The sequence below is a fragment of the Misgurnus anguillicaudatus genome, chromosome 24 (genome assembly GCF_027580225.2).
Source record: "Misgurnus anguillicaudatus chromosome 24, ASM2758022v2, whole genome shotgun sequence".
Lineage (NCBI taxonomy): Eukaryota > Metazoa > Chordata > Actinopteri > Cypriniformes > Cobitidae > Misgurnus > Misgurnus anguillicaudatus.
Window position 1 is genome coordinate 19,590,432 of NC_073360.2, and position 25,592 is coordinate 19,616,023.

The 25,592-nt window shown below is 38.2% G+C and overlaps 1 protein-coding gene across 5 annotated transcripts; it reads left to right on the forward strand.

Moving 5' to 3' along the window:
- The first annotated feature begins 60 nt into the window (after positions 1 to 60).
- Positions 61 to 24,790, forward strand: ankk1 (ankyrin repeat and kinase domain containing 1). Of its 5 annotated transcripts, XM_055196420.2 has the most exons (14): positions 61 to 864; positions 1,304 to 1,470; positions 4,885 to 5,040; positions 5,952 to 6,059; positions 11,013 to 11,169; positions 11,482 to 11,548; positions 16,667 to 16,869; positions 17,262 to 17,541; positions 17,638 to 17,789; positions 17,874 to 17,923; positions 18,061 to 18,216; positions 18,706 to 18,809; positions 18,976 to 19,003; positions 22,528 to 24,790. In XM_055196420.2, exons 7-14 carry the CDS (start codon positions 16,679 to 16,681, stop codon positions 23,784 to 23,786), a joined length of 2,220 nt encoding a protein of 739 aa, XP_055052395.2. In that variant the 5' UTR covers positions 61 to 864; positions 1,304 to 1,470; positions 4,885 to 5,040; positions 5,952 to 6,059; positions 11,013 to 11,169; positions 11,482 to 11,548; positions 16,667 to 16,678; the 3' UTR covers positions 23,787 to 24,790. The 5 variants fall into 5 exon arrangements, with proteins under 5 accessions (XP_055052395.2, XP_055052390.2, XP_055052393.2 ...); XM_055196415.2 differs by lacking the exons at positions 61 to 864; positions 1,304 to 1,470; positions 4,885 to 5,040 and adding an exon at positions 5,580 to 5,862; XM_055196418.2 differs by lacking the exons at positions 61 to 864; positions 1,304 to 1,470; positions 4,885 to 5,040 and having other exon boundaries at positions 5,580 to 6,059.
- The last annotated feature ends 802 nt before the right edge of the window (positions 24,791 to 25,592 follow it).

The following is a 25,592-nucleotide window of genomic DNA, read 5'->3' on the forward strand; positions in this document are numbered from 1 at the left end:
CAAATTACAACTGAACCGAAAAGAGTCAGTGAGTTTGGGACAGAGTTTCAAGAATAGACAGCAATATAGGAATCAATAGTTTGATGCACTATACTGACATACAATTTTAAAGGTTCGACAAACAAAGTTAAATCAATGACATTTAAGCACTGAAGTGTCCAGTTAAACACGCTGATGTCAAAAGTCAAAGAGACAAAGAGTGACTTTAAATGTGTGGGTAGTTTCTCTGACTCTTTATTGTTGTTTACAGACTCTAGAGGTTACAACAGAGATGGCTGTGATTTCCCAAGACACCTATTTTAGTGATAGCTGTCAGGTAGTAGGGACAGTGTATGCATGACAAATATTTAGGCAAAAATTGCTTACACGACCTTTAATATTGTAGAGTTACATTGAAGATGTTGCCATCACATCAGAGACCTTTATATAACCATATAAACACTTAGTTTGTGGAGCAGAATGGAGTAACTGTCTTTTATGGGGTAAATATTAATATTTATTTGTTTTGCATTGTTTTATATATTAAAAAAAACATTAAAACATTAAAAAGCTGTTTAATAATGGATGACTTAAACCTCTTCATAGCGGCTCAGACAATCCGCTATATGCAAAATAACACCAAGTCAAACATGATGAAAGTGACAATCGATTCTACTGACACACAAATCCATTTTATTATTATGTCAATAATCTAATCTGTTTGTAAATGGCTAGAGAAAAGGATAAAGCCAACAGACTGCTGAAAATAATTGGTGTCCTGTTGGGACAGACATCTGTGTTTTACAGCTTTACAAGAGCCCAAGGACGAAGCTTTAATATGGGGACACAATGTATTTATTTATTTATGTGTTTTTGGACTCTCAGGTGTGTTTATTAACGTTTAACCCCACATCAGATAGCACGGTAAAAGTATTTCATGATTTATGGCTTCACTACCCAGAAATTTATTTCCCATAACTCATGATACATATTTGTTATAAAGAGTAATGCTTTTGGTACTAAATTTGCTTTTCAAAATAATGTACATATTGTAAAATTTTTCATAACAGATTACATATTTGTGCTGATAAAACCCTTAATTATTCATTATTCATATATATATATGATGTCACTGATTCACTTGTCTTTGCAATGTTTTGGAACAAACCTTATGTAAGCAATAATTCTAATTGTGCAACTGTGCGCTTTTTGATGTGTTCGGTCGTAAAATGTTATTGCTTTTCAAACCGTTTACATTATCTGTATTTATGTGTTTTTTACTTGTACGCTTGCAGTAAAATTTGCAACTCTGGCTTTTCTTTAGTCAGTGCTAAATAGGAGGACCTGCAAGGCTATTCATCCATGCAAAATGAGAGCACAGCCTTTAAAGACCTCTTGCCGACCGAAGAGCAAAACAACTCCACTCGCAACGATGGGAAAGCTTCTACCGAAATCATCTAACTATAGCCATAATCAGTTCTCTAGGGAGAGGTTTGTTCCATACACCACATGAAAAGCTCCAGCCAAGTAGAGTAAATGCTCAAATACTGATAAAGATGCAATTATCCCAAATGGTGCAAGCTTTGTTTCAGCTTATGGCACAAATTTACTCTGCTGGAGAAAGGACTGCACTGAAAAGAAGCAGCTTCAATCTGAGGAGATCTCTTATTGATCTGTAATGATGGAGGGGGAGTTCAGCCCTCGGCTGTGGCTGAATTTGAGGCGATGATGAATGACACCACGATCGTGTGTCCAGAAGCAGGGAAAGGGAACTCTGCTTTTCTTCACGCTTCACTGAAAAGCAAGAATCAAACAGTCTTGGACTCCATTACTTTTTTACTCGCGAATGGCGTTCCCATGGTATCTGCCTTAGATCCTGTAGTAATTGATAACCTCGGGGAGTCAAATGTGAGTGCGGAAAGCCTCGGCGAACGCAGGAATGAAAATCGGATTCTGGAGTTTCCAACAGACGGCCGTCAGAAATGACTTGAACGCATTCAACCAAATGGAATTTTTTGGAATAAAACCCATATTGCTATTATGCAGTTCATAGTCTTGCAGGATAAAGCACTTTTAAGAGCAGCAAGTACATCTGATTTAAAAAATGGTCACGATCAAAGAAGAGATTTGAGCAGGAACTGAAAGAGCAGAAGAATCTTCTCGAAGTTTAGCGATTCTTAATACGCCATTACATGTGAAATCAACCGGCTCAGTAGTTAATAAACTGATCAAAAGTAGCAGAAATCCCAGCACCAATGGACAAAAAACCATTTTGGGAGCTTCACTAAATGGTCCAGATGAGAAGCAGTGAGACTTAATGTTTTTATTTTTCACTTCAAAGCTGACCCCTACAAAGACTGCAGATTCACCAATTCTGAATTATTACATGAACATAATAACAGCTGCTGGCAAAATGCATGTGACAAAACAATTTGTGGCCTCAGAGTTGATATCTGACTACTTACCTAAAATTGTCTCTGCAACAGATGGAATAGAAAGTAAATTGATTTTTCATACCAAATCAAGTAAAACGCATCACATTAAACAAACTCTTCCCTTCCAGACCTCAACAAACACTTTACTTCATCGTCTGAATTATAATGATTTTCAATGTCACAGTAGTCACGTTTACCAAATAATCCATTTGTAGTCAGATTGATGGCTCATTTGGATTGAAAAGCCTTCATGTAAACACTTTAATCAATATGATTGCGGTCGATCGGATACAAATTTCGGTCATATTGAATGGGATGGTGTGGTGGGTGTTATTTTCTTAATCGGATGCAAAAATACCTTGTGCACATGCGCAGAAGAATTGTGCTCAAGTTCACGCCTTATGTTTACCTCATATTTATGTATTACACAATTCTCGTCACAGAAACATGCAAGAGCAAGGTCATGGCAGCACACGTCATTCAGGTAATGGGGTCATGTGCTGCACATTCTGCAGGGTTTATGTGTACTTTCATAACATTAGGTAACATAAAGGAATAAAAAATCGAAAATCGTGTTTTTGTTGCCTATATCTGAAAACTTCTCCAACTCAACTTTGACTTTTTTACATTTGGGTGATTCTCGCGAAATTAGACTTATGAGGTGTCATGAAACATTTTCATTAAAAAAAGTAAATGCTATCAAAATAAGAAGCATACAGTTACAAACATCTCTTCATGTACTATTTTGCACATGATTTCAAATGACATCATACAAACCAATTTTGTTGTTTTTCCACATTTAAGGGGAAAATTTTCATTACCGCAACGTGTCCATGACTGTATTTGGGTTCTTTGACATGAAAAAGTTATAATTTAAAAAATCTAAAAAATAAAAAAACTTCAGTGCATGTTATACTTTAAACATTTAAAGTAAAGAAACATGTGATATTTGATGATCATTGGTAAATGTAGACAATAATAAGAAAATATATATATGTGTCCAAGACCAATTTTCTCATCCTCCGCAACAATTTTCAATCATTGTTTAAGCCCTCAAGAAACTAAAATTAAAAAACAAATAGTTGGCAGGGACATAATTGACTGTGACACTCAAGATGGCTACCAGGTAAGCAGTTTTTATTTTTTCTCTCCAGATAAAAGTTAAAATTTTGTTTGTCATAGTACCTAGACAACTCTTTAGTTCTTTTTAGTTCTCATTACCGAAACATGAGATGCATATATTTAATGTATTATCATGTTGCGTTGATGATAATTTTTGATAATGATAATCTAAATTTTTTTTATAATTTTGATATATTTTTAAATCCTCTAAAAATAATGGTTATAGTAAGTTCAGACCTTAATCTTATGTGTGCGAAAAAAATTGGCTTCAAGGGCTTTTTTTTAATTCTGATGCTGGACACCTTCTAAATCTGGATTTCGTGAGATCACCCATTTACTTTTTTACATGCATAGATAAAGCGTGTACTCGACGAGAGATGCTTTGTAGCGTTGCCATGTCCTCTGCTTTTTGGAGTTCAGATTTGACCTATAAACAGTTTCCAATGAGTAGATTTTTTTCTGCGGATTACAGATTAAAGGAATTCAAATTATTGGTATTTGAGCTGTGAATAGTCATTTTGAATGTCCATTGAGCTGGGTTTGATACACCAATCTGGCAACCATGGCTGTGCGCTTGCGCAGATGTTTGGTTTGGAATATATAGAATGTACATGTTAAACATTTTAATCAGATTGCAATGTTTAGGGTACAGTACTGCCATAACCTGCAATCGGATTAAATTAAAAAGTTTGTGCATTTAAACATAGCTAGTGACATTTTCTTGCGATTTTCAGAACTCTTCATCTTCGGATGGCTACCTACTTCAAACACTAGCTCTTTGTAGCAAAGTGATTTTTGAAGCCAGAACATCTGATGTCTCTGCGATACAGAAACATAACACAATAGAACACAATCATTCTCCAGCAAATTATTTGCTTAAAATACATCCTCATTTAATTCTGCTGAGAGAGCATGTATGTCAGGCGATAAGAGAAACCTAGAATACTCAAAGCTCTTTCATCACAATTAGATACTTTAAAACTTCATGATCAGTTTGAAAAATTACTTGCAGCCTCTCCTCGGACAAAGCCTCATGCGCTGCTTATCTCCAAAGTGAACAATCCACTCATTTCCCCTTGGAGACATTAAGGCCCTTTGCATCACTCTTGATCGCAGACCGGCTCGTGAACCCAGTTAACGTGCATTGACTCCATCTGATTTTACATCTGCTAATGTGAAAAGATTCATCAAACGTTTACCAAATTTTACTGTACACACAGTGTTTGACGAAAGGTCTCTGAGATGCCAAATATTAAGAGCTAAGATATTCACAGCACACGTAACGGTATAAGCTCAACTCGACACTTTTTAACTTTACTTTTTACTGTTGCACTTTTTTCCCCAACAGCAGTTTTTCCAGAACAACATCTACTGCTTTTGCCAGGACAGCAGAGACCTTGATTACACCTTTGTCTTTAGCACCCCAGGAGTCTGTTGCTGACAGATTGCTTTCCTCCCATGCCGTTATACGAATGAAGACCCTTACTGATCTCAGCACCTTTCAGTAAGTCACAAATATTGTGAAAACTAATAGCACAGTTCAATTCTAGCTTTCAGGTATGTCAAAGAACAGCAATAGCAAAAACATTTTTAAATCACTCGTTGACTGAAAATATCGGCTTGCTGGTAGGCGACTAACAACAAGATTCTAAAAACCCCTAAGCGACCAAAATGCTTTTTGTCAACCAGCACACACCCCATCAGTCCGACAGCTTGTTGAGCAACATCCCTCACAGCAACACTGCAGTCACAGTCGAAAGTTTAATTGAGTCATACTTAAAGAAGAGATGTAGCACAGGTAAACCAACAACTCTGCAACACAACAAAATAAAAAACGAATTGATGTCAGTTATGCAGTGATTTATTTTTTCAGAGTTTAATACCAATAAACATTACATCTGTTTCCACCAGCTGTACTCAACTCATGAGTTTAAACAACATTTAACCTTATCTGCTTTTCCAGACACTTCAGCATCTGGTGAACAGGTAATGACGCAACCAAGTCTTCCACAGATTACTATACCAGTTACATCTGTGGTCTCAAAAAAATTCTCAGATGTACAGGAGCATCCTCATAAATTGGCATCAAGCCAAACTTTGCTTCTGGCATCACAGAGTTGCTCAACCAGCTACGGCAGAGCGACCTGATCTCGTGATGCCGTTTCAGGGCAATTGTAGGCTAATGGTTAGATAGTGGAGTTTTTAACCCAAAGGTCGCTGGTTTGAGTCTCATTGCTAGCAGGTTGCTACTGAGGTGCCCTTGAGCAAAGCACCCTTTGCCAAGATCCTCCCCAGGCACTGCAGTAATAGCTCCCCACTGCTCCAGGTATGTGTGTGTGTGTTTGTGTATATGTTAAAAGCAGAGGTCTCATTTCGAATATGGGCTACCATACAATCATGTCACTTTCATTTCAGTGGAAGCTTGGCAACAACTGGCGCACAAGCACCAGTGTCATTTGGTGACAAGAATTGGGCGTGTCCAGCGATTTGAGAAAGTTTGGAAAAGTGACTTTCAGGAGTAAGGTGAGTGTCTCTTGTCAGTTTACAACTGTTACTATGACAACTAGAGGAACGCCTCTTAACGACATAATAGAAAGACAGGCGATAAATAGTGATAAAGTCCTTGGCGGGTGTGAACAGGGCATACAGTGAATGGTCATTTCCAAATGATACAAGCTAACATTCCTTCTTGAAATGTCTAGTTCAGGAACAACAGAAGATGGGTAGACTACACTGTCTGCTGTTATGGGGAATGTTTTTTCACATTTACCCCACAGATTCCTCAACTACACAAAAAGTTAATTACAGTCTAGTGGAGGAAACGAATATGTGTGATATGGTCACTCCATATGCTGACACTGGCTCAAAAGGATCTTCTGAGTTTGTTTTAGACATGCCAGTGATAAAGAAGACCAAGAATATTATCTCAATGGATTTTCTCAGTGGGTAATGTAATACGATTCTTAAATCTCTTCAATGTTGTGAAAAAAGAGTAGTGGCCTATAGGGAATACAGACATCTCTTTTCTATCTCATTTCTACACTCACCTAAAGGATTATTAGGAACACCTTACTAATACTGTGTTTCACCCCCTTTCCCTTCAGAACTGCATTAATTCTACGTGGCATTGATTCAACAAGGTGTCCCATATTGATAGAATAGCTGTGGGGGCCATTTTAGTACAGTGAACGCATTGTCAAGAAACCAATTTGAAAAGATTCATGCTTTGTGACATGGTGCATTATCCTGCTGGAAGTAGCCATCAGAGGATGGGTACATGGTGGTCATAAAGGGATGGACATGGTCAGAAACCATTTAAACAATGCCCAATTGGCACTAAGGGGCCTAAAGTGTGCCAAGAAAAGAAAACATCCCCGACACCATTACACCACCACCACCAGCCTGCACAGTGGTAACAAGGCATGATGGATCCATTTTCTCATTCTGTTTATGCCAAATTCTCACTCTACCATCTGAATGTCTCAACAGAAATCAAGACTCATCAGACCAGGCAACATTTTTTCAGTCTTCAAATGTCCAATTTTGCTGAGCTTGTCCAAACTGTAGGCTCTTTCCTATTTATAGTGAAGATTAGTGGTACCAGGTGGGGTCTTCTGCTGTTGTGCGTGTTGTGGCTTCACAAATGCTTTGCTGCATACCTCAGTTGTAACGAGTGGTTATTTCAGTCAAAGTTGCTCTTCTATCAGCTTGAATCAGTCGGCTCATTCTCCTCTGACCTCTAGCATCAACAAGACATTTTCGCACACAGGACTGCCGCATACTGAATGTTTTTCCCTTTTCACACCATTCTTTGTAAACCCTAGAAATGGTTGTGCGTAAAAATCCCAGTAACTGAGCAGATTGTGAAAACTCAGACCAGCCCGTCTGGCACCAACAACCATGCCACGCTCAAAATTGCTTATATCACCTTTCTTTCCCATTCTGACATTCGGTTTGGAGTTCAGGAGATTGTCTTGACAGGAGCACACCCCTAAATGCATTGAAGCTGCCATGTGATTGGTTGATTAGATAATTGCATTAATGAGAAATTGACCAGGTGTTCCTAATAATCCTTTAGGTGAGTGTATCTTCTCCTGAGAGGTTAAATGGACAGTAAATAAAAAAAAAATGTTTTTTCACATGCGTCTTTAGAGTTTTATAGGAATAGTGTGCTTGGATTTCCCCAGAACACCAAAGCAAGGAAAAGTAAGCTTTGAATGTTGGTACTGTACAGTATGTACTGTAAACAAGCAGCTTTAATAGACAGCATAAACAGCTGCTTTGCACGTGTTTGTAAAGCAGTTGTTGTTGTTAAAAATCTTCCGTTCCGTACCGATTAAACTTCAGCTCAACAGGTACAGATGCAATCTTAGCAGATGATAAATGTCAGCATGATTCATTTTCACTGCATGCAATTGAATTTTGACCGTCTGATTGTCCTTTTCCAGCTTAGCATAAATCTTAGACGATATCTGTTGCACAGGCAACTAAACGGCAGAGATGAGTCTGAACTTGGAGTGAGATATGCCTTGATATCTCATTCCTGCCTTAGGAAACCTGTGTCATCATCAACCCAAAAACAAATAACAGCCATGTGGACTTGAGAGATAAAATCCTGCTGCTTCTCGCCTATCGTCAGACTTGTTGAATTTCACACCACCTTCTGCTTCTCTTCTTTTTTTCAAGTAATAACATCCTCTTGGGTCTTTGGGGGTATCCTTAAATATGGCTTTGCCCTTGAATCTGGTCACATTTTATGCCATGCTATTAAATAAGCCACATGGTCTAAGCATGGACGGATTATATAAATCCCATCTACTGTAGTTTATTTGCAGATTTAACACATCTCACGTGTGCTATAGATAGATAGTCACCTTATCACATGGGAGCAGCACTGTAATGATAGCTGTGAAACATTCCCTCAAACTGTTTAAGCTGAGAAAGATACAGGTATAAATATCCTAGAAGAAGCATGCTTCTATATGGAGCTGTAAGTCGTGTTAAATTCAGTAAACTGCTGATGTGAGAAGCATTTACTTTCAGCCGAGCATGGCTTTGTAGCCAAAAACAAACTGTATAGTATCCAGAGACAGGATCCTGAGCGAAGCATGTTTCTTAAATGGAGCTGTTAGTAGTGTTAAATCCAGCAAACTGCTGACATGAGAAGCATTTACTTACAGCTGAACATGGCTTTGTAGCCAATAATACACTGTATAGTATCCAGAGACAGGATAATATGTAGTTTTTGTGTAGATTTGTGTACTAAAGCTCAAAATGAATAGAATGCATAAAATATTTAACATTTTTAATGTTTCACACAAGAAAGCTACGTCGATCATGCTCCGAAAAAGGATAAAAAATATATATAAGTTGTCCTACAGTCTTCTTTGTCGGAGTGTATGCTTTCAAAAATAACCTTTTCAGCTCCCCTACAGTTAAACATTTGATTTTTACCGTTTTGGAATCTATTCAGCTAATCTCCGGGTCTGGCGGTACCATTTTTAGCATAGCTTAGCATAATTCATTGAATCTTATTAGACCATTAGCATCGCGCTCAAAAATGACCAAAGAATTTCAATATTTTTCCTATTTAAAACTTCTGTAGTTACATCGTGTACTAAGACCGATAAGGCCAATATGTCTAGGAACTATACTCTCATTCTGGCGTAATAATCAAGGACTTTGCTGCCGTACCATGGGTGCAGCAGGCGCAATGATATTACGCAGTGACCGAAAATAGTCCCCAGATCTGCAACTACACAAACTTAGTGCCGGTCACATTGAAAGTTACCTAGCTGGGGACTGTTTTCAGGCGATGCGTAATATCAAAGCACCTTTATCGGCCTAGAAAATCGCAATTTTAAATTTTCTGTTGGTCTTAGTACACAATGTTAATACAAAAGAGTCATGTTTTAAATAGGAAAAATATCGAAACACTTTGGTCATTTTTGAACGCGATGCTAATGGTCTAATCAGATTCAATGAGTTATGCTAAGCTATGCTAAAAGTGGTACTTGTGGTTGCTGTCATGTTTCTACAGTAGCCCTAAACGGACAAACTGAGCACGTTTCATCCCAACGTAGTCTGAGACGACAACATGTTCGTCTCGTGGGAGCTAACGTAGCATTTCATTGCGTTTCGAAATTGAGGTTGGTTGCAATTCGCAATCTCACCCCTAGATGCCCCTAAAACATACTGTACCTTTAAGATAAAAAAAACATTATTTCCCACATACCGTACATTATTTTTGTCCCTCTATGCCCCAGCTTTCTAAAACGTATAGATTTTACAAAGCTCATCGTTCTGAAAAGCGCAGTGTGCTCAAATTGGCCAGCTATCCAGTGCCTGGTGATTTTCCTAATAACTGAAGCAAAGCAAATGTTACGACTGTGAACACAGCTGTGATGGGGGCAATACTACAGTGAGAATAAAAGTTTTGCTATCTTTGTTTGCGTATACATTTGGGCAGTGACTTGCAAATGTTCTCACACAGTGATGTAGATATGCGGGCTGTGTTTAAATAAGGTGTTTTAGGAACATGGGGAAAGTAACTTTTAAAAGTAATGCATTAAAATATTAAGTTACTTCCCAAAAAAGTAACTAATTGCATTACTTAGTTACTTTTCATGGAAAGTAATGCTTACGTTAGTTTTAAGTTACTTTTAAGTTACTTTTTCTTACTTGGCTGAGGCTTGATCTCTTTCAGGCCTTGCAGGTGTTTTTATGACTGAGAAGTTCTGCATTCAGAAATCGCATATTTCCATCGCAAAAATGTCGAGCTCTGGCCTGCCATCTCGATTTCTGACTCAAACTGTTCCCGCTCAGAGTGTGTCATTTTATGTGACTACGTTTAGTTTAATTCAGTACGTTATTATTTTTTTTTTCAAATTAATTAAACTGAAAATTAACTCGCATTACTTTTTAAAAAAAGTAACTAAAATATTAATGTGTACATTTATAAAGGAATCCGTTACTTTACTCGTTACTTCAAAAAAAGTAATATTATTACGTAATGCGCGTTACTTGTAATGCGTTACTCCCAACACTGTTTAGGAAGGCATATAAGAGCCTTCACTTTTAGGAAGAATATCTCTTTGGTTTTGCAACTTTACATATCTTTTATATTCAGCTTTTAACACTCTGAAGACAAAGGAAAACAAATCAGGAAATCGCATCATATGAGCCCTTTAAATAATGACTCTATTTTATTTTTGGACTGACTTTTTCTTTAAACAAACATTTATTAGTTACTGCCTTAAGTTTTTGTCGTCAGTCAATTTTTTGTGGTTTTCAGCAGTCAATCCTCAGAGCATTCAGAAGCACCCTACAAGACAAGACTTTCATGCTTTTCAGTGCAAGACATTATGCCGCTGTTTGTACCACTCGACAGGTTCATTATTTCAGTTATGTGCATGCTGTCGAAGTTCCTTTTCCTCACTGAGGGCTAATGCGTTTTTCTGATGTGAACTCCCTCAGGCTACCCATAGACCCTCGTGGCATCAGATTGCTTCCCAGCTTCCTGTCAAAAAGGGCCTCCTTCCCCATCCGTCTCTTCCAGATGATCAGTTACTTCACCGCTTACCTGCACAGTGACCCGAGCGTGCGCTTGAGGAACCATTCGGAGCTCGAGAGGGTGAGCCTGTACCGTGCGACTCAAACACACCTCACACATCATTTATCACAATGGAAGAAGTCTCAATATTTCTCCTGAAACATTTTCTACTTTTCATTACTCTCCCTGTTCTGATGACAAGGTCTTGCCTTGCCTAAATAAATGATCTTCCGTGAGCTTGTTTCTCTGTCAGTACCAGACAGAAAGTGAAGAAGGCATTTCCTCTGCTGACAGAATAACTTTTAAAGCCTGTAAACAAATGAAAAGTATGAAAAGCGTCTGATGGCTTGATTTCAAAATGGTGACATTATTATTTATCCATTTTTATTCCAGAAATGTGTTGAGCGTCGAAATTCACCTTCTGTTGAAGAAGCGGACACCAGCGCATAACTTTGGAAGGGTTTGGATAATTCATCATTCTGTGAAGCAGCAGGTAACTTATGAGTAAATATCTCTGGTGTGGTCATAAAACAAACTTACGGAAACACATTTTAGCAAAATGTTCTTGACTGCCTGATTTGATGTTTATTTTTGTGGTGCCACCGGCACAGAGGCATCTGTGGTGATTATGAGCTCGGTGGCCAGCTGTTTACTTGCCGTGTTTGGCTCTGTTGCTTGTCTGGATGATGAACAGACGTTTCCTGGAATAGTTTGTCTGCTGCTGATCCGGGGCCCTTTGTGAATTCTAACAGAGAAAGAGATCACAACAAACTCTTCATCCGGATAAAATCGGCTTCGAGCACTCAATCATAATCTGAATCCTGAGTCGCTCATCGTTGCGTTTAGTTGTCGCACTGGAAAACTAATGAGACAATTAGCATTGTTTAAAGTAAAACAAAATGCTCTTGAATACACTTTTAGTCTTTATGATAGTGCCAGGTAAACACTATGAAAAGCCAGTCACTTCAAACTGTTTGAAGCGCTTGTATTTCACCAGCTTATGTACTCTTATTTATCACGGTTACATTGGACATAATGCTAAAAATGCAACAAAAATATATTAACAGTAAATAGGAGATAATGCTGTATGTGACCAGTTTTAGGTAATTCACTTTTTTCTACATAAAATGGTCCTACATAACATTGTTTGAAAATATATAACCTTGATTATTTTTTAAATTTATTAATTAATTTATTGACTAATGCCAAAGATTGAAATTAAACTGAAATCAGTGATTGAAATAAAACTTTGATGCTCCTAATAAATACAATTTTACAGGCAGGGTCACATTAACATATTAAGAAATACACATTACAGTGCAAAATACAATTACAATTACATTATTATTTATAATGAGCACAATAGCAGGTGCGGCTCGTTACTGTTCATCAGAGGGATGCAAATTTAAAATAAGTGTTCGGAGTGTCATGTGTGTTGCTTGTGTTTTCAAAATATGTGTTTGTTGCATCATGTGAACCATGTGCATCACGTCAAGTTCATCACAACATGTATGTAGCCCGTCATGTGTGTGGTTCTTAATTTCAAAATATGTGTTTGGCGCGTCGAGTGATCCTGTGTGCATCACGAGTCTTGTCAAAATAAGTGCCTGCTGCACACGCGTCAAAACCGTTTATGATTAAAGAGACGCTCATGTTTACAAAATACACGCAAGACATTACAGTAAACTCTGATTACGCATGAGATAATGTGAGAATCTGGCAAATGCGAGCGTCTCTTTTATCATAAACCCTTTAGACGCGTCTGCAGCAGGCACTTATTTTGACAAAACACATGATGCACACAGGATCACTCAACGCGCCAAACACATATTTTTGAAATTAAGAACCACACACATGACGGGCTACATACTGTACATGTTGTGACGAACTTCGCATCCAGCGCCCTCGAAAAAAGAAGTCACCGGCCGCCACTGCACAATGACATAGAATTAATGAGTATAGAAATGGAAAGTGTACTGTAATACAATACTTAAGGAATAATTGATGACATGCCATTGAATTATTCGAAAATAATGTACTGTACACGACGTGAAGAGGAGTGCCGTTACACCGTGGGGGTGCCTTATTTTCAAATAATCCAAAAGAACCGAGTCAATTATTCTGCTTATACCACGGTTACCACAAACATTGCTCTGGTGGTTATATTATGACATTTTGACAGGTTAGGTGTGTGTTTTACAGAAAAAACTATCAACACCAGTGAAACATTTCTCAACCGTCAAAAAAATAATCTGACAGTTTTAACTAAATTAGCAAAATCCATAAATGCTTGTCTATCAAGACATTCACTCACACAGACATTGGATGTGTGCATCAGGCTCTGTTCTACTGCACATTTTTACACATTATGGATTTCCCTTTAAAACACTTACTATTAGATGAAAAGTACAACAGCAATTAAGTTATAACAAGCATCCATAGCTTTTAGATGCATCTGTATGTAAATCACCGCACCAGAGGCGAATTGTGTTAAACATCACCAAATAAAACTCATAATGGTTTTTTGTAATTGAAAGTGTAAACAAATCGGACCCAACAGCAAATGAAGCGAATATATAAGAGTACTGAAAAGAACGAGCACTGAAAGAAGTTTCAACATTAAAGGCCCCATCTTACAAAATCCACTTCTATCTTACACCCTTACAATCCTATCTTACGCAATGCGACGTCAGGCAAAGTGTTTCTAGCCCGACGCATGTTTATTTTCATGTTTTCATAATTTTACATCCGGCGCCACGTTGTGTAAATAGAAAATGCACTTGAGCCCATCTTTTTCGCCCACGGACGTACCGGTCAGAAAACATTGTTTTTGGCGCATTGTTCACTGTAAAAAAATGCTATAGTTATGCAGCTGTTTGCCAGTAACTTACTGTAAATTTAAATGTATGTTATTTACTGGCAACAGTTTGTTTAAAGTTAAATGATCATTGGACATTGACAGGTCTTTGTTTTTACAGAGTAAAACTATAAAAAACAGCCTCATGCAAAGCATTCTGGGAACCAGAAATCCTGTGTCATTTAGAAAACCTTTTTCAGTTTTTTTCCTTCAGATTTTGCTTCCCACAATGCTTTGCATGAGGCTGTTATTTTATAGTTTTATTCTGTAAAGATAAAGACTTGTTAATGTTTAATATTCATTTATCTTTAAACAAACTGTTCCCAGTAAATAATATAAATTTACATCTACAGCTGCCAGAAATACTGTAATTTCTACAGATTCTTTTTGCAGTGTTGCTATTTTGAGGCAACTGAAAACGATTGCACCATTGTCCCACTTAAACCTGATCTAAAGTCAATGCCGCAGTACATTATATATTTTTTATTTGTGTAAAGTGCACATAACATGTGCCTGGGAAGCTTTCAGTCTTTGCTCTTGCAAATTCTGCCATGTAAATAGCGAATTCGGCATGGTGTAAGCCCAACTGGCTTTTAAAGGGAATGAGAGATGAGACTCTGATTGGCTCATTGCATCACATAAAACACACCCATGACTCATTAAGAGAATAGGTATAAGCCTTTTAGACCAAGTGCTTGGTGCATCGATCGTTTTTTCGCCGTTAAACTATCAAGAGTGGATTCGGAAACGTCCTAAGTGCACTTGCGCCATGCACTTCAGAGTCAGACAATACGCTTAAATCGTTAAACTAGAGACCAACATCTCAGAGAAGAAAACTATCTGAATATAGAAGTGACAGTGTTATAAATATTGCCTATTGCATAATGACTCCTTTACCGATTAAGATAATTAGCTTATTGATAATCTAATCTTAAGTGGTAAAAGACAAATTTTCACGTTTTATTGTGCACAGTTAACCATCAATCAAATGTAAATCCTTATAATATGCCTGACTGTGAACATGGCTCTTACATCAATATATTCCCAAGCAGTAAATTAACAGATCTTAATTTATGATGGTGTCTGAATCTTTGTGCAAAACTCAAAGTGTAAAGTGGCTTTTCGGCTAAGCCTAAATCACAGCCGATGCATGTCAAGTTGCTCCTCTCTCACATGTAAAGCAGTGCGTTTTATTTGGTAATTATAGTTATTAGTGTTACTGTATGTTTTTGACAGCCTTTCAATTTCGGTTAACTGGTGCCATGCTGTGCCTGTTAAGCACATCACGTTTGCTAATGTGTTAGGAAATTAAAGGGATAGTTCGGCCAAAAACGACACCAAACCCATGATTCACTCACCCCCAAGCCGTCCAAGTTGCACATGTCCATCGCCCCCCAGACAAACACATCCTCGGATATTTTAGATCTTTCAGTTATTAAATGTAATGTTACGGGGTCCAGCCATAGTCCACGACCTTCAAGTCCAAAAAAAGTGCATCCATCCTTGACAAATCAAATCCAAACGGCTCCAGGATGACAAACAAAGGTCCTCTGAGGGCAATCCGCGCGGCGCCGCTGTAGAAATATCCATATTTAAAATTTTATTAACGTAATCAACTACCCTCCGGTAGCGCCGCCATCTTAGTCTCATCCGCATTCAGGATAAGAGCTTACGCAGCGTACGGAGGTTTCTCCGCTGCTGCTCTGTCCCGCCGCCCTCCGAATTTGTCATACGTCACTAAGAAAAGTGCGTACACTACGCTAATACTCTCTCCTGAGTCTAAGATGGCGACGCTACCGGAAGGTAGTTAATTTCGTTAATAAAATTTTAAATATGGATATTTCTACAACAACACCGCACGGATTACCCTCAGAAGACCTTTGTTTATCATCCTGGAGCCGTTTGGATTTAATTTGTGAAGGATGGACGCACTTTTTTTGGACTTGAAGGTCGTGGACTATGGCTGGACCCCTTAACATTACATTTAATCAACTGAAAGATCTAAAATATTTTCTAAAATATCCGAAACTGTGTTTATCTGAAAAACGATGGACATATGCAACACGGACGGCTTGGGGGTGAGTGGATCATGGGTTTGATATTGTTTTTGGGCGAACTATCCCTTTAAATAGCATGTGAGAAAGGAATAAATAATGAGTTTATTTACACTTTACTTTACAATGTATTGGTCACTTCAGTTGTGTTTGAAGCGTGTCCTTTCTGCTTTACCAGTGAGTCCAAACAAATCTAGTTTACACAGTTTGGTGCTGGATTATATTTATATATATATATATATATATATATATATATATATATATATATATATATATATATATATATATATATATATATATATATATATATATATATAAATAAATACTTTTTTGGACCCTTTCATTATTTTGCAATTGAGTCGCTATTACCTTTTAATTATTCAAAATCAAATCATTCTAAAACAAAGCGTCCACGCATGCCTTATAAAGTAATACTTAATGTTATGCAACAAACGTGAAGCTGGTATATCCGGTTGTCAGGTGTCTAGCACAAATCTCTTGGGCCTCACCTGCATCGCTCATTCAAAACTGGCTGTGCTACATTTCTATTCAAGATCTCTTCGCTTCGACTCCTCCCACCAAAACCAAGATTTTTGTTTAGTTTGTGGTTCCCTGGTTTCTATGCACCAGGAGGAAATGTTGAAGGAAGGTTTCTCTGTTTCCTAAGACTAAAAACAAAATGACAACAAATTCCACTGGAATAAATTCTTCGAGAGAAGGCAGTCTGGAGAAATTTACGCATTTTCAAAAAGATGAATTCGAAAATGACTGGGAAAAAGTGGCGGAGAGCAAGTTTGGTCAAGTCTACAAGGTGAAGCTCAAACTCTGGCGGGAAACATGCGCATTAAAGACAACGACAGCTGACTACAGGTATATCACATATACTGTTACTTAACTAAAATGAGTCACAAAGTTTGTAGTCATATTGTATGTCAGCATAAGTAGCATTAATGTTTTGCACTGCAAGTTGTCCCGAGCCAAGTCAGGTTCAGATATCTGCCTGTGAAAACACAACTAGTCATTTGTGATTTACAGTACTTTTTATAAATAAAACCATCCTATATAATGTAAATACAATATAACCTTGATATCTTTAGTATTGACTGTGTAAGGTCATATCAAAGCCCATTGAGTGAAATCAAACTTTGATGCTTCTTATATTATAATTAGATTATGAGCTTTACAGACAGGGTCACAAATCTTACCATTATATGAGATGTTATATACTGTATGTCTGAATTATTCTTTAAATTCTCTCCTAGGAACATGAGAAAGATGTCCAGAATTGGCAGAGTGAAATTTCATTATTTAATTTCCATTTATGGAATAAGCATCGATCCACCTGCTTTAGTTATGGAATATATGAGCAAAGGGTCTCTGGATAATCTCATTAACAGTCATGTGTTAATGTGGCCCAAGAAGTTTCAAATGATCCATGAAGTAACCATGGGAATGAATTTTCTGCATAGTATGAAACCTCCCATTCTTCACCTGAACCTAAAACCAGCCAACATCCTTTTTGATAATCATCTGCATGTAAAAGTAAGTCTTAGTCTTATACTTTTCCAATGCCTCCAAATTCATTTCCATTAAAGGCAAAGAGAAAATAAAGTGATAGGTTTTATTTACCCTTAAAAGATTTCAGATTTTGGCATGGTTAAATGGGAGGACTTCTCCAATAAGATGGAATTCGCTGAACACCTGACAGCTCGAGGGAACATAAACTACGTTCCTCCGGAGACCTTTACCCAGAATCAAGAACAGCCTGGAACCAAGTTTGATGTATTCAGGTGAGAGGTCATGACTTGCGTTACACGTGTGCATATAAAGTTAAACCTTGAGAAACTTTTAAACTATTTATTCCAACCTTACAGCATTTCTATAATCATGTGGGAAATTCTCACACAGCAGCGCTCATATCAAGGTATGTCTTGTTTCTCATTTTACACACGAGGGTGATTTAAGAAAAACATCATGATGGAGCTCTGAAGTAAATGATTTGGAAATTGTTTTGTACTGTGATAACACTAAAAGCAATTTGTTCTGTTCTCTTTCTCACAGGGTTAAACTTGACAGAAATATTAATCAGAGTGTCATCTGGCAAAAGGCCTAGCGTAGACAAGATCCCAGAAGACAAGCCACCTGAATGCGAGGAGATGATTGAACTCATGCAGCAATGCTGGCACCAAGACTGCATCCAGCGACCTGCTTTCTCTGGTACCAAATCAAATTTTTGTTTCGGATAATGAAGAATGTAATAATGCTGCAGGAGTCTCAGCAGACGTTTCCTCTGATGCTTTGCTTTGTAAGCTCTTCTGAAAATACAATTAGAGATGAACCAACAACTCTTAAATCTTTTATCCATTAGGTAACCTTTAATAAAAGATCTAATTCAATTACAACATCCTGAACATTGTATGCATTTAAGCAGTTTATTAAACTTCAGCTAATTTTGTTGCAGTATTGCATAATGAACTGAATACAATTAGACTTACGAAAATGTGATGTGATTAGCGTGGTCGTATACTTAATGCCAAGAATTTTATCTCTCACATTATGCACTTGCGTATTAAAATGCTCCACCATAAAAGCTAAAATGCTGTCAGTTGCCTGCCTTTTGCAAATTTTTTATCCAAAATGATACATGAAAGTGGCATGAATAAAGAGCAATGCTCGACATTCAGCGGCATCTTCATCTCTTTGCAGATATGGTTCGGGTGACTGAAGACCTCAGTGAAATCCTTCGAATCTCAGACGATATTCTGAGGAATGAGAGGAGGTGCAGCATTTCTCAACAAGTCAAGCTGAATGTAGGTGAATCCACAGTCAGCACATAGTATTGGCAAGAGTAATAATGCACAAATTGAAACCCATGACAGCTACTACATAACTTTTAGAGCCAATTCTGAGATCAATGCGAAAGTTGTTTGATGGATTAAAAATAACATTAATTCATCATTGTTTTTTTTTCATAAGATTCCAATAAATAAAGATGACTCGTCGGGTAAGTGTTTAAACTTTTTTGTCAATGTCTTTACATGGTTTCTGTACGTGGATTAGTTCACACTTCCCAAACAAATGCTAGCGTATGACAACAGACAGGTAGTTGTGCTGTCAATAGCCTCTTTCACACAGAATGAATTTACCAGTAAATACAAAAATGTGCTGTTCACACACACGCAGTGAAGTCTTTTTACCAGTAAGACATCATTTAGACATCAGTTACCAGTGGCGCATGGCAAACTCAGTGTTGTATTTGCAAACAATGGCAGGTTATGACTTTGTATCCTGACGGTCACGAAGTTGCTCGTGAGCAAACAACATTGCATTTGGCAACGTCAAACAGAACCTGCGTCCTAAACAACAGTACTGTCCTAAACAACAGTACTGTACTGTCCTAAACAACAGTTCAGTTGAGTGCCAGCTTTCTTCAGCTTAGCGCTTTGGTAGCTCTGATACGTCAGCTGTGAGATGGTTGGTTGCTGTGATACTTGTCCCGCACCTCCTCCACTGTGATTGGACGGCCGTGTCAGAACTGACATTGACGAGTGGAGCTTTTTACTCAAAGTTGAATATTTTTGGCGCTCAGCACTGAACGCCATTTGAAAAACGCAGAGCTTCCATTGGAAACAATTGAAAACATGCGCAAATAGATGGTAAGCTGTTTTAACCAACTTTGGTGAATGAAATGTGGATGTTAACTTCAGGTGTGCTCGACTTTTAAGCAGCATGTGTGTGGAAACGTCCGTAAACAGGGTAAATGCGTCATCTGTATCAAAACAGTATGATTGGCCCGAAGCTGTCAGCGCGGTCTGACATCGTTCCGTTCTGAATGCCAGTAATCTATATTTTTTGTTCACACATAGCGTTTGCTGATAAATGACTGGTAATCTTACAACCTCTCTTACTGGTAAATTGGCAGCACTGATTTACCAGAAAGGTTCTGTTCACACATGACCTGTTAACTGCAATTTACCAGTAAATTACCAGTAAAGACTGTATGTGTGAAAGGGACTAATCACAACTGTTTGCTGCATACTTTTTTTGCAAAATTCTTTGTTGCAACTTATATGTTTAAGTTTAAACAACTTTAATTACTAAGTCATTTCAACTTTTGACTAGTTAAAAGTAGGGCTGGGCAAAAAAAAAAGATTTTTCGATTAATCGTTTTTATTTATGTAGTCGATTCAAAATTGATTCTCAAAGGCCACGAATCAATTTTTTCCATATGTATTTCCGCAAACATTGAACGTAAGATTAAAGTCGCAATGAAATGAAAAACTATATATATATTTTTAATATTGTGGGATTATTAACAAATGACTTATCTGTGAGCTTCATTATTTTTTAAAAATTTGTGTGTGCTCATAATCTTTAATCAAAAATGTAAATCTCCTCCCCTCCTCAAAACGATCTTTCTTCACTTCCAGTCAAGAGTATGGCAGGTGGGCGGGGTCCGGGAGAGGATCGCAGTGATTAGCAATTAGCAACACGACCCAACTTCAAACGATCCAATCAGATCTCGATGGACAAATTCAAATCCAAAATTATTTCATCTCAAAAGCCGTTTCATTCGAATATACGTCACCACGGGGAAAATAAGGCAATCGCTACTTCCGTTTCATGGCGACTTTAACGTTAATCTAACTACTAGTCTTCTCCACTCGACTGTTCTGACTTTTTTCCGCATACATTTTTCATCTTGCATCAAAATTGTATTGTATTTAACATAATTGTATGAATTTGAAAATTAGAGATGGGTTATGTTTTAATGTACTCAAGTGTACCTAAAATAAGGTTAATATACAGGTTTGTGGCTCTTCATTTCTTTTTATTGATTACCCTTGTAAACTTATGTTCAATGTTCTTTTTTATAAATATAGTATTTGTATTCAATCTATTTGTATTAAATCTATATTCATTGAGTTGAATTGAGTATAAAAATCTATCTGAGAATCGAAATCGAATCGGTTTGATAGCTTGTGAATCGAAATTTAATCGATCTGGAACATCTGAATCGATACCCAGCCCAGTTAAAAGCTGCTATAAATTATAAAACTAAATTAATAACTTACATCTATTTAAACTTAATTTTTTATTTATTTATACCAACTCCTCACTAGTCAAGAAAGTTGAAATTACTTGTTTAAGTCAAGTTGTTTAAAAATTACTTTTTTATTTTTTAGTTGGAACAAGACATTTTTTTTTACAGTGTAGAAAACATTTTTAGAAGACCATTTTTGCAGATAGCAAAATACAGTATATGTACATGTACTGTATGATTGTGTATAGACACATAAAGCGTAAGTTCACCCCAGAATGAATATTTTATCATTAATTATACTCACCCTCATGTTGTTTTACGGTAAGACTTTTGTTCACCTTCGGAACATAAATGATAAAAGATATTTTTAGTCAGCAATTGACCTCCATAGATAGAAACGCAATTCTCAACTTTCAAGGCTTAGAAAGGCAGCAAAGACATAATTAAAATAGTCCTTGTGGCTACAGTGGTTCAATCTTCATTTCATGAAGCGACAAGAGAATACTTTTTTGTGCTCAAAAAGTCTCCGAACTGAAGCAAGCAGACGAATGTGCTTTAAACGACAGCTATACAGTATATACACACAAAGATGCCCTCCTAATGGCTCACATCTATGGAGTGGTCGAATGAGGTATCTATGTATGTACATTAGAGATGCGCGGATCAGCTCAAGTGGCACACACGAATCCACTGCTTCAAATATATATCGACCCACATGCACCATAATTTTTTGACTTAAGCCCTTATTATAGTTGTGCATAAGACCTACGGCTCAGCCTCGACTACCTGTCGGATTTAATTCATACTTCTGCATCGTCGTCTGCGTCCATGTGCAAGTACAAATGGAGACCCCTGCAGTTTCCCCCATTGGTGTGAATCTTTTGGGCACTAGGGTGTGAACCAAACAACCGTACCAAGACCTAATGGAAGATGTGGTCTCAGTCTGGTTCCAAATGAGCTCTGGTATGGTTTGTTTAAGGTGTGAATATGGCCCGACTCCAATCCGACCCAATTGCAGAAAGCACTGTGCCTTTTTGAGGTAAATGGGCTCCCTAGTCAGCTGTATAATGGAAAAAGTATTATGACTGTTACATTTGCTAGCCATTGCGAATTAAGACATGGTGTGACCTGGAGACTTTCAGCGTGCCATGGTAGGCGCACCTAAGAGCATTTTCTCTCCGCCAGAATCGTCTTGCTGCACATCTTTGCAAAATTCTAATTCCAAAATCGTTTAGATGACAGTGTATCATGTGATGCTCATACAATCTGCATATTGCATTATGATAACGCCAAATCAGTATTAAGTAACAAAAGCATTTAAATTCATAGGCAAACCATAACACGCAAATAAAACTTTTGGTGCAACACTTTGTTGGGGTTGTGTGAACTTGACATTTTTGGCTTTCTAAGTTACAGAGTTTGCTCTGGCAGTGTGAACTAACAGTTGTCTTCTGTTTCTTGTTTTTCTTAATTTTCGCTTCCAGACGTTTCCCCGTGCGTTCACTCTCTCCTCATTAATAAAGACTTTGAGACGTTTAAGAAAGTTCTGAAAAAAGAGCATGTGTCGATGCTCTTCAAGGACAACAATTCGCTCCTGCACCATGCTGTGGCTAGTGGTGACAGAGAAAGTGTGCAGATGGTCCTGGATCTGGGCGCTTCGGTGAACTGCCAGAGCGTGAAAGGCTACACCCCTCTGATCGTTGCTGTTCTGCACAAGTTTTACGAGATCTGCAGCCTGCTGACCGACCGCGGGGCTGATGTCAACCTGTGCGACGCTGACTTGTGGACCGCACTGCATTATGCCACCCAGGCAGGAGATGAGAGAGTCACTCGCCTGATGTTAAACAATAAGGCGAAAGCCGATGCCAAAGAGAAGGACGACTGGACGCCTTTGCACTTAGCTGCTCAGAACGGCCGCGAGAACATAGTAAGGCTCCTGCTTCGACGCCTCGATGGTGTGGACGAGCAGGAGGGTAAGTGCGGGCGGACGGCGCTTCACATAGCCTGCCTGTATGGCTACGTAAATATCGCCAAGCTTCTGCTCGCCAACGGGGCTGACATAAACAAAACAGATTACACGCAATCAACTCCTCTGCGCCTGGCGGCAGATGAGGGTCACTTCAGGGTGGTGCATTTGCTGGTGAAGAGCGAGGCCGATGTCAATACAGTTGATGAGCGAAGCTACAGTCCCCTTCATTTTGCTGCTCTGAAAGGTTACACGGGAATCTGCAGGCTCCTGTTGAATAAAGGAGCCAACCCCGATATCAGAACCCACCAGAACTGGACGGCCATGCACCTGGCAGCCCTGAAGGGCCACCACGAGACGATGCTTGTGTTGGAGGAGTACCACGCTTCTGTCAACGCCCAAGGGAAGGACGGCTGGACACCGCTTCATCTGGCATGCCATCATGGGCAGGAGGAGGTGGTCAACGTGTTGCTGGCAGCAGGTGCTGACCCTAACCTAGCTGAGGATAACAACTGGACACCTCTTCATTTAGCCTGTAACACTAGCTGCTTCCCAGCCGTGCTGCAGCTGATATCCCATCAAGCTAACGTGAACGCCCAGAATAACAGCCAGTCGACACCGTTACATTTAGCCGTCCAGCACAGCAACATTCCCATTATCAAAGCACTACTAATGAATAATGCACAGCAGTGGATGCTGGACTCGAAAGGATGCACTGCCTTAACCTTGGCCCAAAGGTGCAACAACACCGAAGCAGTACTGTTACTGGACAGCTAGCACACGGGTTAAGAGCGAGCTGTGTTTGGTGACAGATAACTCGGCCATTAGAGAGAGAGAGAGCAGCAGCATTGATTTCTGCTATCGATTTCCTTCCTCTGCAAAGCCTGTTCTTATAAACACAGTCAATGCTTTTCTTGATTTAAATTCTAAGAATTTAACGACTTGGTAGCACAGAGCTCAGGTGTGTTCTCAGAAGTGTTATGAATGAAACCAATTCGACTGTTTTCCTACACTAGCTGTATGTATTATTTAGAAACAGATATTTACACATTTGGTATCAATATGTACATTTGAGGTACTAAAATACTCTTCTTAAGTACACATGTGAAACTTTGTACAGGTACCGCCCCATGCGCAGTGATAGCTTTTGTACCTTTTTTGAAAGTGCAGTAAAACGTTTAAAGAGAAAAATCGTGTCTACCACAAATTGTGTGTTTTTGATACCTAATTGTGTATTTAGTTGAATGCATTAATAAATGTATGGTACAATATGAAATTTACCGTCATGTCCAACAATGTATGCACATACAAATGTCATAGTAAAAAATTGTAAGCATTCGTGGAATTCAAATTATGTTTTACCTTTATTCACACACACATACATACAAACTAGTTTGACAACATGTTTCTTACTTCCCGAAAGGCTTCCGCTTCTGATTAGAAAGCTTTGTAAACTTAGTTCAAACTTGGTTGAACCTTTCCTTGTTATTGTACAATAGCATGACCACACAAAACGTATGGGTGGTTGTGCTTCAGTCAAACTTACGCTACACATAAGCACAGCTATGTGATAGTATATTCCATTGGTAGCATTTTATACCAAGTTTAGTGTCATTGGTCCATTAGTTCATAGTCTCTGCCAACTTTAAAACATTTAAAAAATCACTTCATACTCATTATAACATACAGTATATAAAAGTTTTCCTGTGACAGTAATTGTTCATGCTTAAATGCAGCTGGAATGTAACTTTACACCCTTGCCTCATTAAGGATATGCAGATCTATGAATATGCAAATTAGTCCCACCTTTACTAATTCACACAGCTTGGACCATTGATATAAATAAACTAATTAGCCCCCACCTCCACTATTTATCGCAACATGATCTCACGGAAAGTCGTGTTATAGTCACGAAAAATTTGATTCATTTCGTGTCCATGGCAAAGAGGTTCAGCTTTTTTTCGTGCTTTAAAGGTGCAGTGTAATTTTTAGAAGGATCTCTTGTCAGAAATGCAAAATAATATACAAAACTATATTGTCAGGGGTGTATAAAGACCATACATAATGAACTGTTATGTGTTTATTACTTTAGAATGAGATGTTTTTATCTACATACACCGAGGGTCCCCTTACATGGAAGTCGCCATTTTGTGCCGCTATGTTTTTACAGAAGCTCTTAACGGACAAACTTTTTTACTAAGTTGTCTCCGGCGATGACATGTTTGTCCGGTGGTGGCTACCTTAGCTTTCTATGTGTTTTAAAAGCGGGAGGTGAGCAGTGGACTGAGCCTTTGGTTGCAATTCGCAACCTCACCACTAGATGCCGCTAAAATGTACACACTGCACCTTTAAGCACGAATGTCTGTTTCATGCCACTCAGCGCGAATTTCTATGAATGGTTTTTCGTGTCCGTGGCGCAACTTTCTTTTTGGTGTCATTTTATGTATTGTTTTATCTTTTTTTTCTATTTTTAAATCATTGTCGCTTGGGGTTGGGGTTAGATTTGGGGTTTGAGTTAGGATGTACTTTTATGTATTGGTTTCTACATGTTTTTCTTCTGTTTTTAAAACTATTCTCACCTGG